At 32.1% G+C, this 15,203-nt stretch overlaps 1 protein-coding gene across 2 annotated transcripts in view; it reads right to left on the bottom strand.

Annotated features, from left to right (window-relative positions):
• The window catches only part of LOC118180321 (S1 RNA-binding domain-containing protein 1-like), a 155,332-nt gene that overhangs the window by 24,852 nt on the left and 115,277 nt on the right, over nucleotides 1-15,203 (bottom strand). For both annotated transcript variants that reach the window (XM_085821568.1, XM_085821573.1), the window contains exons 14-15: nucleotides 3,818-3,925; nucleotides 1,727-1,818 (exon numbers count right to left, since the gene is read on the bottom strand). In XM_085821568.1, coding sequence (XP_085677694.1) covers nucleotides 1,727-1,818; nucleotides 3,818-3,925 — 200 coding nt within the window. The remainder of the gene's footprint in view (nucleotides 1-1,726; nucleotides 1,819-3,817; nucleotides 3,926-15,203) is intronic.

Here is a 15,203-nt window from a genome sequence, read left to right as displayed (position 1 = left end):
ACACATCAAGAGTAAGGGATGGTATATTTGGCAGTGTATTGGTAGATACTAGTAATATATAACTACTACAAATTTGCACAGAAATGGCACTTTTCCAAGAACATGGTATAACCCTTTGAAGCGTGATGGTCGTGCCCTGAAACCACCAATTTTCAATTTTTTTCTCCTCTTCTTTTCAAAATTTATGAGTGAAAATCAATTGATTACTGATCTTTTACCTCTAAATAACAAAAATTGATTGCAGAATCATACATGTTTTAGGTCTTCAAATCGGATGCCTTTTAAAATTCGTTTTCAACGAGACAAAATAGCTTCTTTTTATTAATATAAACAACTTTAAATTTCAAAAGTTATTCATTGCAATCATGATTTCTATCATAAACAATAAGAAATTTCAATAATTAAACTGCATATATATATATATATATATATATATATATATATATAAAAACTCTATATGTATGGCATTTGCTTTGTGGTTTCAGGGCACGACCACTGAGCCGCTACAGCATTCTGTCACAATGCTCACAATCCTCTAGAGGTTCGGTGGTCGTGCCTTAAAACCACTTCTTTTCACAATGGCATTTGTTTGCTTTTCAAATAGGAATGTTTATTTTTACCCGGATATAGGTAAGGGGCTTTGAAACCACAGAGTTATTTTATTACTAAACAATACATGCACCTGCCCAGTAAAAAGGTCTTTCTTTTCGAAAGACTTTTCTCTGAGCTCAACACACTTGCTTTCCAAGGTAGTATTGTGATTTTATAAATTATTTCGTGTGGTTTAAATTTAATGTAAATATATTTTGTTACAATTAAAAATAAAAATTGTGTAAAGTTTTATTTAAATTAAAAATATTTTCTGAATATTTTGGGATGAAATACGAATAAAACAAGTATGAATGGGAAAGAAATGATCCGTACCAAAGCTAAAAGAACCAAGCCTTCCCCTTAACATTAAAAAAAAAAAAAAAAAAAAAAAAAAAAAAATTCATGTGCCAGATGAAAAGAAACTACATAATGCTGGACATATACCAGTGAAATTTAGATCCAGGCAGTGTACATTTTGTAGCACTAGGAAGAAACCTCATAGAACAAAATACATGTGCGAAACTTGCAATGTGGGTCTACGCATGTACCAAAAAGACAAAACATGCTTTGAAGAATGTCACAAAAATTTTTTTTCTTTGATATTAAAAAAAACACTGAGTTTTTTAATCCTTATTTTACTGAGTTTTTTTAATCCACATATTCGAACGTCTTTATTATATAGGAACTTATATTTTCACTGCTATTGAAAAATTACATAAATGTTTATTTTTAAATTTTTTCTGACGATTTACTTTGTAAAATAATGTAAAAAAATTATATATACTGCAATTCTTACATTTTTTTTTTAATTCGTAAATTTCATCATTTATTGGAGATGCGCATGGAAAAAGGTAAGTTTTTTTTTGCCTAGTACCTCAATAAGTTCCAAAGTCCTAGACATGCGGTGGTTTCAAAGTGCGACCACCACCGACAGAACAATGGGCAAGAGTAATTTTTTTAATTCATATATTTTTTGTCTCTAGGATCATAATATTCAATTTCTTAAGTTTTTAGTTAAAAAAATTATAAAAATAATATCATGCTCGTCAAAGGGATAATCCAGAAGCTTTTAAGAATTTCTAAGCAACACACTTATTCTGTTAGGATAGCCATAATTTAAATTTGAGTTTAATACCTGCACTTCTCACATTAGGATCCATGTCAGGCAATTCCAATTCAGCTTCTTTGGTAACACTGTATATTGAAACGCCACTCTCATTTATGATACTGGAAGAGAAGCCATGCATTACAAAATCAGAAAATTACCACATTTTCCTCTTTTTTTTTTTTTTTTTTTTTTTTTTTTTTTACTAATTTTACTGCCCAAAAATTGAGAGAGGAAAACTATGCAAATAATTTAATTTCGAAAGGGCACAGTTAAAGTTAGAACATAACACATAAAAAGCAGTCATGGATAAGCTACAGGTAACTATCACAATTTTATTCCTTTAAAAGAAACTTACATTTTAACAGGAATACATACACCACAATATCTAATAAGATGACTTTATTTATACTTCCCTGTAGCCTCCATTGTTATTGTTGCCGCTACTTCTTAGGCTTCAAATCTTTCAGAAAAATTAGAGAAGGTAAGTTAGTGACTTAGCAAAATCATTGACTGAATGTCAGTTTGTGTTTGCTTCACTGCAATTGGTCAGTTCATATATTATACAGGCATAAAATTCAGCAGTTAGACGGGAAAGGTTCAGTGTGACTTTTGCAGGTAATTTGCGAGGATTCTTTGTTAATACAATGAAAACAATCACTACATGAACAAATCCACTTTAAAATAAAGGGAGCTTATTTTCCGGATGCATTGAGGAATGGGAAAAATTACACGAATATTTTTAAAACTTTCAGAACCTGGTGCTAAAATATTAGTGGGAAAAATGCATGAGGAAATACAGTATTTCCTGTGTATGCGCTAAGCAAAGAATACTTTTTCGACGATCTAAACATAAAAGAAGAAATGTGATAAAACCTTTAAATGCAGTTTATATACTTTATATTTACAAAGATTTTATGTGAAGCAGTCATTATCTAGAGTTCACGACAAATTTAATAAACTAAAACGATTTAGCTTTTCCTTTTATATTAAAAATGATTTTATATGAAAAGTTCAACTAATAACAAATGTAATCTATTTAAACAATTTTGTTTCTGTTTCAATTAGTATTAGTAGCTAAGAATACATAAAACATATCTGGAAATTTCCTGTTTGCCCCTGGCTAACACATGAACAAATGCTCGTGAACCAAAATACAGATCTAAAAATAAATTTTAAGCATTAAACTACTTTTACTGGGAATGCAATAATCCTTCATTATCCATGCTCATTTATGTATAAACAAAAAACAGGGTAAATAAATTAGAAACATTAACTAGTGCATGAATGGAGGCAGTAAGGTAATAAAGTTTCATTTGCATCTTGCACTCAGCATCTTAAAGTTAAAAAAAGGGGAGATATAAAAAGAAAAATATTTATTAGAATTCATTGAAACTCTCACAGATCATGGTATATAATAAAAGACATGAGTGTGGAGAAATGTAAATTGGGGAAGACATCACCAAACTTGTACCAATCATTCTTGTAGAAGGAAAATCTTTGTTCTAATTTAGTTGCATAATCAATGAATACAAGTTATGCTGTTTGAAGTAAATTACACTCCCCATGATATTTGCTTATCACATCCATTTTCAAGTCAAATCCCATATCATCCTTATAAATGCAACAAGTAAAAATTAATTTCGGAAATACTCCATTGCATGCTGTTCTCAGGTCCAAAATTTTAATCTTTCTAATTTTATTAACAATTATTATTGTTATTATTTTCAAACTGCAAGGGTAGGAATAAAAATAAAAAATAGGAGTTTACTTATATCCTTCTTTGGAAAAATAAAACTAGTTTATTAAGGATTAATCAATGTTACTATAAATCTAAAGAAAGAACCTTACAAGCATGCTGTGGCATTACACTCATTATCAGTGCTTAATTACTCTCTTTGGTAAGAGTTCAAAAATGATCGATGGGATAATAAGTAAGTACTAAAAGTTCAATGGTGGAGAACTGTCAATGCAGAATGCAACGAGTTCTGTTAAACGAAATATATCCAATAACATCAATTCATGCCAAGCAATGATGATTTGGCACATAATAAATCTCTAAAAACACATTTAACTACACTCCCTTCCCAAAAAAGTAGGAGACAGAGAGCTGCTTATTACCAATATTTGACATCCAAAGGCTCAAAAAAATTCTTCTTTATCAAATCTGAAAGCCACACTTCTGTTTCTCTGCATGCAGTACCATTTCCAATGGCAATTACTTCTGCTCTAAAAAATATGGAAACTATATTCAGGAATAATTATACAGAAAGACATATATATGGAAAAATGTCTTTAATACTTCTATGTAATAACAGCAAATTTACCTATGAACATATTATTCTAAAATGGTAATATGTTTTGGTTGTACATGATTAAAAAATAACAATTTTTGAATAAACTATAACCATATAAACATGTAAAATTACAAATAAAACTAAAACTATAGCTTAAATAAATAAAATTAAAATAGAATAAATACATGTCTTGGCAAAGTTCACTTATATCAACAACTTAAAAAAAAAAAAAAAAAAAAAAAAAACTATATAAAACTTTGATGTGCCTACTGCTGGCCTTATCACTAATATAAATAATGAATTAATATATATATATATATATATATTGATGATTTATATTTAAGACATAGAAGTTCAATTTTTTTTTTTTTTTTTTTTTTTTTTTTTTTTTTTACCCAGGGATAGCTAAAACTCCAATCCACGAGAGCTCCCAATTATAAACTATCTTTTCTCTTTTTGTAGTCAAGCAAAAATAAGATCACAGTCAAATTAGTTGCATTTCTTCTTAATTCTTGATTTAAAACTAAATTTATTATCATATGTTATGCTAATTTTATTATAGTTTATCAATAAAAAACAATAGCTTTAGTTAGTGGCAGTTTCCTTATGCAGAAATTGCTATGTATTGGTCTTGTTTATATAAGTAAAAATAATAAAATAACAGCAAAATAAAATAGCAAATAAAAATAATAAAATAATAGCAAATAAAAAACTAAATAAATAATTGTATATTTAGTTAAAGAAGCTATCAAAATAAATAAATAAATATAAAATCAGCATTTTAATTGAAACAGAAATGGGTTGCAAGCTTATTCATTTTTGTAGAAAAAGATTCAGATCCCCCCTTAAGGAATCCATCTCCTTGCAAAAGAATGGCTCTTGATGCACACAGATTTAAATTTTTATAAATCTGCATTTCAAGTAAATGGACTGAAATATGCTTTGAAATTTACCATCACTAGATAAAGTTGATTGACAAACCACAGAGCCTATACATATCTAAAAAAGAATTATATATAATAGAATTCCCATTAACTAAGATAATACGTTTAATGCTGTGTTAACTTAAAATCATTGTTAATCTGAGAGAGTTAAAAATATTCAGAAAAGACAATTAAACCAGAATACAATTAACATAAAAATACTGATAACAATTTATCTGTACTTTCAAGCAGGTTAATCTGGATAATAAATTCATTTGGTTATGTAATTTTAATTCATGTTCAAAGAAAAAACATATACTATAAATAATGAAAGAATAAATATGTAATAAATTAATTACAAAAAACTTTACTTGAGAATTTCTGTTTTTATCAAATTTTCTTTAATTGATATAATTTAAAATATTTAAAAAAGAACTTTAACAGTGTCATTGAGTTCCGAATTTAAAAAGGTCAGTTACGACTTTCTGCTTTTTATAGCACATTGTTTAATATTCAAGATTGTGTCCAGTCAGATAGTATACTTTGTTATGAATAAAAACATCTCACAAATATTATGATATCATCTGCTATCAGTGTTGTTATCCTATCCTATCTACTTTTCTTTTCTTTATGTCCTTATACATAGTTGTCCCCCCCCCCATCATAATCCTTTGCAATAGTTATTTTTTTACAATTTCGGAATAAACAAACTCAACTTCCTTTTTAGTCACAACTTGGTTCATTTGCTTTCCCCCCCAGATAATCTAGAACTAAGAGTATATTAGTAAAGTAAAGCATGAAAGTTATTAGTGTTAGTAAAAAATGAAGTGAAATGAATATTAGTACAAAATGAAGACATTCATAATGATAATTAGCACAAATGAGAAAATTTTTTAATGCTCGCTGTAATTATTAGGTACTTAATCCGCAAGTATCAAAGTATTGTTATAATAGTAGTAAATTCAGTAGAAATAGCATTCATGATATGCAAGTTTTAGAGGTCTACAATGCAAACAATGCATAGGAACAAAGCATAACCACATGTTAACCAGGAATCCTGCATACAATATTTCAGTGTCTTCTCAAATGTCTAACCATGTGAATTGTAATTTACATGTATCTACTGGTTTCAAATTTCCATGACTTCTTCGGAAATGAACAAAATAGTAAGAGCCAGAAAAGAATACTTGATCCAGTTATGCAAAAGCATTGCCTTACGAAGTCGACAAAAAGTTTAAAACCATTTACGATTTCTTTAATATAACTAGTACAGTCAAAAGTTGTTAATCCGGACCCGTCGGGACTTCGGCGATTCCGGATTACAGATCATCAGTTTAAATCTGGTAAGATGGCATGCAGAAATTATAAAATTAAAAATATGAAACCATAATTAATGAAATAAAGAACAATTATGATGTAAAGGGTATCAAAATTTACAAAAAGAAAAAGCTTAATATTCATTTGTTTACTTTATTAAACATATCTTTCAATGTAAGTTGTTTAAGTTGCTTCATTTCATGGGATAATGCTTTCTCTTTAATTCTATTAAACAGACATAATTTCTTGTTTAGTTACAAAGTTCCGCTGTTCAAGTCCTATTATTGCTGTGTCGAGAATACCGAATAATTTGTCAATCAAAATTTTTTCGTTTTCAGTAACCTCTGTGTCACTTTGTTCACTATCGGAAGCGAATTATAATGACGAGGAATTTGATTTAAATCATATCAAAAACGGAGTACATCGAGATGAAATACTACATTTAGTAAGGAATTATAAGCCAAATAAAATAAAAACATCTGCCCTGAAGATAAGGATAGTGCTGACAGATCAACTTCCAATTCATTGCGCGCCGCATCGTCCCCCCCCCCGCAGAGCAGCCTGAAATTGATAAACATATTTCGGAATGATTAGATAATCAAAGGATATGCCTTTATCCATTTTTTACAGCAATTCCACTTTCTGTTTAATGGACTTCGAAACATACTTTTGCTTTGTAGATCCTTTACATATTAGTAAATATATATCGGAAATTCTATTTAACATAATCGAAAGATCAAGCTTACTTTTATAAAATTGCTCTAAAAGTCTGCAAAAAATAATAAGCCTGATCCAATTCGAAGATTAAGGAACAACACAATCTGCAACATTAACTGAATTAGATAATTTTAGCTTAGTTTATACCATACGTTAAACATTAAGCGAGCATGCATAAACATATTATGCGCATGCGCACACACATATTCGCAGCCGTAAAGGTCTTATGCACACGCATAAACGCCTATGCGCATTGATGCAAAAGCAAAGTTTAAAGTTGTAAAATTTAACTTTTAGCATAAGTAGCAATAGAAGCTCCCTAAGGTTATGTACTGTGCAGACACTGAAGACAAAAGTTTTAAACTTAACCAATTTATTAACAATATATAAAAATAAAAACACATGAATAAATTTAATAAATATCAGAAACTTAAAGAGTATAACATAATCATTATCAAAATTACACTTAGTTGATAATCCATTAACCCCAAGGGTTTTCCTTTAAAGAATGTTACACTATTAAAGAATATTTTACCTGATCTCCAAATACTGGCATTCAATACGCGAAAAACATATCACTAAACAGAAATTACGCAGTTATAATGAAATTCGCTACACTATTAATAAGTCCATGCTTCGAGGTCAAGAAGGCACCTGTAAAATTGAACTAAATCTTTAAGAGCACTTAAAACCAGCAAAACGGCACTCACTGTAGTTACACACGAGAAATCACAGCTTAGAAAAACATCGCCGCTAACTTGTGTTAAATGCTGCCTTCATGAAAACAGGATACCGCCAACGGCAGTCGCTCACATTGTTGCCGCTTTTCAGGATCCGGAAAAGTCATCTTGTAGACCGGCACTAGTCGCTGGCTGGCATGCACCGCAACATCGTCTTCCAATGGGGGCTGGAACGCCACACCAAGGAGCAAAGAAACAGGAACCAGAAGGAATAAGCTTCTTTGATCTTGGATCATATCTTTACTGCTGGCTTTAGCTACTAGGAGCTCTTACCAGTATATTATCATTTTACCATAGGCCATAAAGTTAAAAATTTAAGAGGTGTATTTAAAATACACCGCGCCCGAAGGCGAGATCAATAAATGAGAGAACTCATAAAATAAGTTTTGCTAAATTGCATATCATGGCATAGCATGGGTGATTATATACGTAAATGGTGGCGAGAAGCGAAATGAAAGTCTAAGCTTCTGCGTGAGTCAAGAAGAGCAGAAACACGTGATCAGTGTCAGGCATTTAGATTGGTCGAGGAGTCAGAGTTCGAAAAATGAAGTTTTTGTAGTTTTTGGCAATAAATAAAGTTCGAACATAGTAAAAGCAACATCTATTTGTGAATTTAAGAGTCCTATGTCTTTTGAAACACTTGAAAATCTTCTAAACTTGCGATATAATCATTAAATGAATAGGAAACTGTAAAAGGCAAAAATGAGGTCATGTAGCTCACTAGGGCTAATGAGTGAGAGTAAGCACTTGGTGTTACCACGAACTTTGATTTTAAAACACACAATACGAAATAGTAAAAATAAAAATCTTGGTTAAATAAGTAGTAAAACGAAGAATTCATCGATGAAAAATAAAGTTCTAATTTTGCAAAGTTCATCTTTCTTGAACAGTAACTGCAAAGGAATAGTAATTTTTTTTTCCCCCCACATTATATACACTAACACCACTTAGAATTGTGGTGGATCGTTCGAGGTCTTTTCACTATGTTCTCAATAGTAGGGTCATAGTCTGTAAGCGATTTAATAGCTTCATAGGGAGAATTTCTCATATCTTCAAAGAAGTTGTGTGCAGAAATTAGGATTTGGTCGTGAATTGGATTGATATCCAGGTCTTTGTGAATTTGAGAATTTCGCACGAACCAGGGTGCATTCACTATGCTACGTAAGATTTTGTTTTGAAGTACATTTAATTTTTGTCTGTCTATTTTTCGGGCAGTAGCCCAGTCTGGAACTGCATAGAGGATTATTGGTCGAATAAGTGAGATGTAGATATTTTTCTTGGTACGGAGGTTTAACTTAGAGTTTCTTCCAATTAATGAGTAGAGAGCAATGAAAGCAGCGTAAGCCTTATTTGTAACATATTGAATATGATTTTTGAAATTTAGGGTTTTGTCAATATAGACACCTAAGTATTTATAGGAGTTGGCAACAGGAATATCTTGGTTATTGAGTCGGATATTTATATTCACTGGGATATTTTTTCTGTATCTGCGAAAGAGAACTATGCAGCATTTATCAGTATTTAGTTTGATTTTCCAGTCTTGACAAAATTTGTTAATAATGTTGACTTGGAGCAAAGTTTCTCTAAAGCATTATTTGGACTTCCTGAACTGGTGAGGATGACTGTGTCGTCGGCATATTTGAGTATATTAGAATGAAAAGGTAGAGGCATATCATTTATGAATATTGTAAAAAGCTTCGGTCCTAAAACACTGCCTTGAGCTACTCCACTGTAAATCACTTTTTTTGAAGAGATTGCTTCACCATAGCGCACTTGAAAAGTATGATGTTTAAAATAAGAATGCATAAGCTTAATAAAGCTGTTTGGTAAAAGGAATTTAGATAGCTTATGAAGCAAGCCAGCATGCCACACTCGACCGAAAGCTTTTTCGAAATCGAGGAAGCATGCCGCTACTCCGTTCTTTTTTGTAAATTCTTGGGCAATAAATTCAACTAAATTTAATATTTGATGTGTGGTATTGTGGCCTTTGTGGAATCCAAATTGATGCTTGTCTATTAGATTAAGGCGTTCTAGATGATTGGTGAGCCGAGCACTAAGTACTCGTTCGAAAACTTTTCCAAGCGCTGGCAGAAGACTGATGGGTCAGTAATTTTTTGCTAGCTTTGGATCTTTTCCTGGTTTCGGGATTGTAACAATGATTGAATGTTTCCACTGCGATGGAAAGTAGCTGAGTCTAATACAAGCATTAAAAATATTTGTAATTAAGACTATGCATCTTCTAGGTAAAGCTTGCAACGCTTCATTAGAAATCATGTCATATTAAAGAAGCTTTGCGCTTCTTTAATTTTTTAATAATTTGCTGAACTTCGTTTGGAGATGCAGGCGTAAAAAAATTAATGCTGGGACTGTTGAGGATGCTATTGACAGAGTAATTAATATCTTTTTCGTGATCAGAATTTTTATTCTCATGTTGTTTAAAAATGTTTTCTAATTCTTTTGTATGAATTTCAGCAATGGAGTCTTCGAAGTGGTGAATTTTGCCCATGTGATACAGGGGGTGAATTTGATTGGGTGAAAGATTTATGAGTGATTTAGCTACTTTCCAAACAGAGTTTGGGTAAAGATCCATGTTTTCTAGGAAATTATCCCACGAATTTGATCAATGGGTGGCGATGTCTTCTTTTATTTTTCTGTTTAAAAAATTAATATGATGTTTTTCAGTAGGATTGCGAGTAATATGCCATCTTTTTCCAAGTCTATTTCTTTCTTGTATAAGGGATTTAATTTCTTCTGGGATGCCATAGGGATTTTTATTCTTGACTGTATAAGTAGCATTATTGATAGCGTTTTGAATTTTGGAGTTTAATCTGGTGATTTCCAGCTCAATATCGCAGTCATAAAAAAGTGTGGCTCTGCTGTTAACAGAATTTAGCTGTTCGGTAACCATATACCAATTAACTTTTGTATGAGCTTTAGGGAGAGGGGGATAAAATCCATAGAAGTTGAAGACTATAGGGAGATGGTTAGACGAAAGTTCTGAGAGAACATCAAGATTAGGAATATTAGGAAGGTTTTTCATCAAAACTATATCTAAAATATCCCCTAGACCGTTGTGCGTATAGTGCGTTGGGTGATTGGGAGCAATGAGATTGATGTTACTATTGTGGATGAAGTTGCTTAAATTTTCTCCATTTCTATTTGTGATTCTACAGTTTCAAGAGGAATGTTTAGCATTTAAATCACCTGCTATTAAGGTGGGGTAGTTATTTTCAGTAAGTAGTTTCAGATTATTGAGATCAAGAGTGCTGGAGGGGGGATTGTAGACGGAGATAAAAAGAAAAGGTTCTCTAAAACCACTATAGATAAGTACTGCAGCATTTTCTATAGTACAAGCAGGATTTAAATCATATTGGCTGTTTTGATATGGTTTTTAATGAGAATTGCGTTTCCTCCCCCTCTATTATGCCTTCTGTCTTTTCTGTAGATGCGGTAGCCTTGTATTTTAAATTTGTCGCAAGAGCGGAGATGGGTTTCATTTAGTAGCATAACATCAATGTTATGTCTAGTAAGAAAATTTGAAATTTCCACTTGTTGGTATCTGATGCCGTTTGCATTATAGTAACAAATCTTTAAGAAGCTATTTGTAGCTGAGATAAAATTTATTTGACTATGAGTTTGATTAAAATTCATAGTTTAGATTTGAGAAATATTCGAAGGCCGCCATACCGACCTCTAAATTGTCTAATATTGTTTTTGCTGTTTTAAATTTCTGCAAGAATTCTTTAACTTGAGTGAACTGAATTTTTATCCAGTCAAAAAAGCCAAATGGGTTTGAGTTTGTGTCTTCTGTTTTACTAGCGTTTTCATTTTCCTTGGAAGTATTCCATGCATTTTTTGGTTTGTTCTCAGGGAGTGAAGGAAAATCCTTTTTGTTAAATTTAAATTGTTCTTTTTTCTTTTCTTCTTTGAAAGCTTTAGAATCTTCGATTTGCTTCTGAACATTATAAGGATGTTTACTGCAACCTTTGAAGGAAGAAATGTGATTTTGCCCACCCACAGAGGGCACAGACAGGGAGTTTGTTGTCATTTTTGTTTGTTTACAAGTGAATGTTTCATGAGGCTCTGTACATTTTAAACAGAGAGGTTTATAGTGACATTTGTCCCGTGTGTGCCCGTACCTTTGGCACTTATGGCACTGCACGGGTCCAGGGCGAGCTTTAAAAGGCTCGATGAAGACATCCAGACCTCTGAGTTTCTTTAGATCATATATTCTTTTACCTTCTTTATTTCTAGTACATTCAGGTATAAAAACAGGAAGATGAACTTTCTCTCCTTCAATAGCGTGAATTACTTGTCGAATTTTTTGAATTGGGATACCTTCTTGGGCAATTTTGTTTTTTATTAGTTCCATATTAGCTGTTTTTGGAAGTTTTTTAATTATTGCCTTGATAGGCTTTTCACTGTTGAGTTTAAAAGTATGAAAAGGAATAAGTAGTTTAGTTAGGTATTCAGTAACTGTGCAGTAGTGGTCTGAGTCATAAACTCTTATGGTTCAGTGTACCTCCACTTAGGTTTCCACGATATTTTTTGATATTTAATTGCTCTTCAAAATCTTCTTTCATCTTATCCCAATCCCCTGTGAAGTCTGCTAAGACTATAGGGGGAATGTGTCCTGCTTTTTTGTTGGGTGTAATAAATTCACCTTCCTCTGCTTCCATATTGTCTTCAGGGTTTAGTTCCTCGAATTTATTTTTTTGAGCTGGTTCTTCAATTTCGGAATTTGATAGAGTTCTTTTATGAGTTTTTCTAGGGGTTATCTATCCTTCTTTATCTACTGTGGTTTTCTTTTTGATTCTAGATTTTTGACTAGCAGTAATATCAGATTGATTTGTTTCCTCTGTTGGATTATTTAGGGTTTCTTTTTGTTTCATTTCATTAATGTATAATTCTAAGATTTGTATATCCTTTTCCATAGCATTGACGTGGGCTAAGTGAACTTCAGTCGCATTATTTGGATTAAATGAATTTTGATAAGCATGAAACTCAGAAAGCATAAGTTGCTTAAGTTTTTCTAAGTTATCGCAGGTAACTTCCAGATTTCTGTGATCACACACAGATTTGATACGGTTTTCAATCGCCTCCTTGTCCATGATATGCATGAATCCTAACTTTTAACCTAATGGCGAAAAGAATAAAGAAAACATACTTCTCGTGAACATCAAGAAGAGACGACAGCAACTCAGGATCAGCTTCAGTAGTGAGAGCAATGTTGTTTTCCCTTACTTCACAAAATCGCAGGAATAAAGCAACGCCGTAGACAGAAAATAGGAATGAGCCAGAGCGACGCAATATACTTATACCTGAAGTAGACATGACGTCATCTCACAGCAACCAATCAGCTATCGGCACGACTCAGCTTTCCAGATGATGTAACATCAAGTTTCGTTTTTGCATCTTAATTAGGCTGGAACAGTCCGTTCTTAATATAAACAGTGGCAGTGAAAAATGAAGTAGAAGTAATTACTGTATCCCTTTAAAATAAGAACTAAACCTTATGTAAAAGTTATAATTATTTCAAGGAGGAGAGATGATGCAGAAAAAGGATTACAATAGGTCATATTTTCCAACAAATGCCCCCCACATCATCATCTCCGACCTGAAATAAAAACTGAACGCCAGTATTTTTACAAAATTCAAAACAAGAATAAATAAATATCACAACTCCATTCAATTTAGAAAGTTTTAAGAAAAAATTTTCCTTTGGGAACATCTTATCCCATTTTTCCAAATTTTTACCATAACAAGAAATTCCAACATGTTACAAAACAATACAAAGATGTATGTATGATCATACATTCAATACATTTACCCAGGGCCCTGGTCAATCACACAACATTCTACACTAAACAATTTTACATTATCTAATACTCATCATAATATGACTTACAATATATTATTTCCAACTAAACAAAACTCTTAAATACACACAAAAACAAGTTTCACAAGAAAATTGCTCCACAAAATCTTATCAAGTTATGTTTAGTCAGCAGTTTTGTCATGGGATCAGCCAGATTATCTTTACTTGGAACATATTTTAGATTTCCCTGTTCAATAGATCACGAATGAAGAATAGTGTTACATCTATATGCTTTGTCCTTGAGTTTTCAATGGGTGATTTTGTAAAACATATAGCAGCCATGTTATCCGCAAACAATATAGGTTTTGAAACATAGTTATTTTCAATCTTAAACTGAATGCATTCATCCAAAACCAAACCAATTCTTTTGCTGATTCAGTCATGGAGATAAATTCAGCCTCCATAGAAGACAAACTCACTCCCCTTTCCTTAAATGTACGCCAAGATACAGGTGATTCTCCCAACAAACCTATTTGTCCACCAATAGCCACCATATCATCCCTGCTTGAAGCAAAATCTGAATCTGAATATATATTGAGCTTCAGTTCCTTGAATACCAGTTTAAGTTTGTGATGTCTGGTATTGGAAACGTATCCTAAAAGTTTGAGTAGTCCTTCCCAGTGAAACTTACCAGGATTGCTTTGAAACTGAGAAAATATATTAACAGCATAGGCTATATCCGGACGAGTACGATTGCAAAGAAACGAGAGGCATCCTAAAACATTTCTATAAGGATAATTCATCATCTCAGTTGTCTCTTCTTGTGTACTGGGACTTTGAGACTTTCAGTATTTCACACCTTTAACTATTGGAAGGGAAGTAATTTGTATTTTAAAAGACTTGAATCGATCAACTATGTCTTCTATATATAATTGTTGATGAATCAAAACACTATTGTTCTCATATTCAAATTCCAAACCCAAAAGCTTTCTTGTTTTACCCAAAATTTTCAAATCAAAATGTGAATTCAGGACTTTTAATATCCTTTTAGCCTGAACTTCACTTTTTCCAAACACAACAATATCATCAACATAAACTAACACAATGACAAAATCTTTAAAACGATAGACACAATTACACCACTCAAACTTGGTAAACCCTAGGTTACATAGTGTTCTGTTCCAACTCGTAGTACCATAATCGCCCACTCTGATGCAGACCATACAAGGCTCTATCAAACGACACACAAAAGTTTCTTTATCTTGCTCTACGAAACCCTGAGGTTGGGAGATGTAAATTTCCTCAGATAAAGGAGCGTAGAGATAGGCACTTTTTATGTCGCATTGCATATTTGCCCATCCAAGGTGTGCAACTAAGAGCCTTATTATTGAAAAGTTGACTACAGGTGAGTAGGTTTCATCATAGGTATCGTATTTAATTTGCCGATAACCCTGAGCAACTAAACGAGCTTTAAAACGAACAATGTTTCCAAATTCGTCACGTTTAATGTTGAAAATCCACCTGCAACCTAGTGGAGTATTGTCTTTAGGAAGTGGAACAAGATGCCATACCTTATGCTTTCGCATGTTGACCATTTCCTCTTCCATTGCCTCTATCCATTTATGCTTTTTTTGTGGATTTATTGCCTGGTTATAAATGTTTGGAATTGAAACCTCTAGTCAGCTATTTTGGGTA

The sequence above is a fragment of the Stegodyphus dumicola genome, chromosome 1 (genome assembly GCF_044657685.1).
Source record: "Stegodyphus dumicola isolate Sdum_Otavi_A_Nest chromosome 1, ASM4465768v1".
Classification (NCBI taxonomy): domain Eukaryota; kingdom Metazoa; phylum Arthropoda; class Arachnida; order Araneae; family Eresidae; genus Stegodyphus; species Stegodyphus dumicola.
The sequence above is the reverse complement of the archived record's forward strand: the minus strand, read 5'-3'. Positions and strand labels throughout refer to the sequence as shown.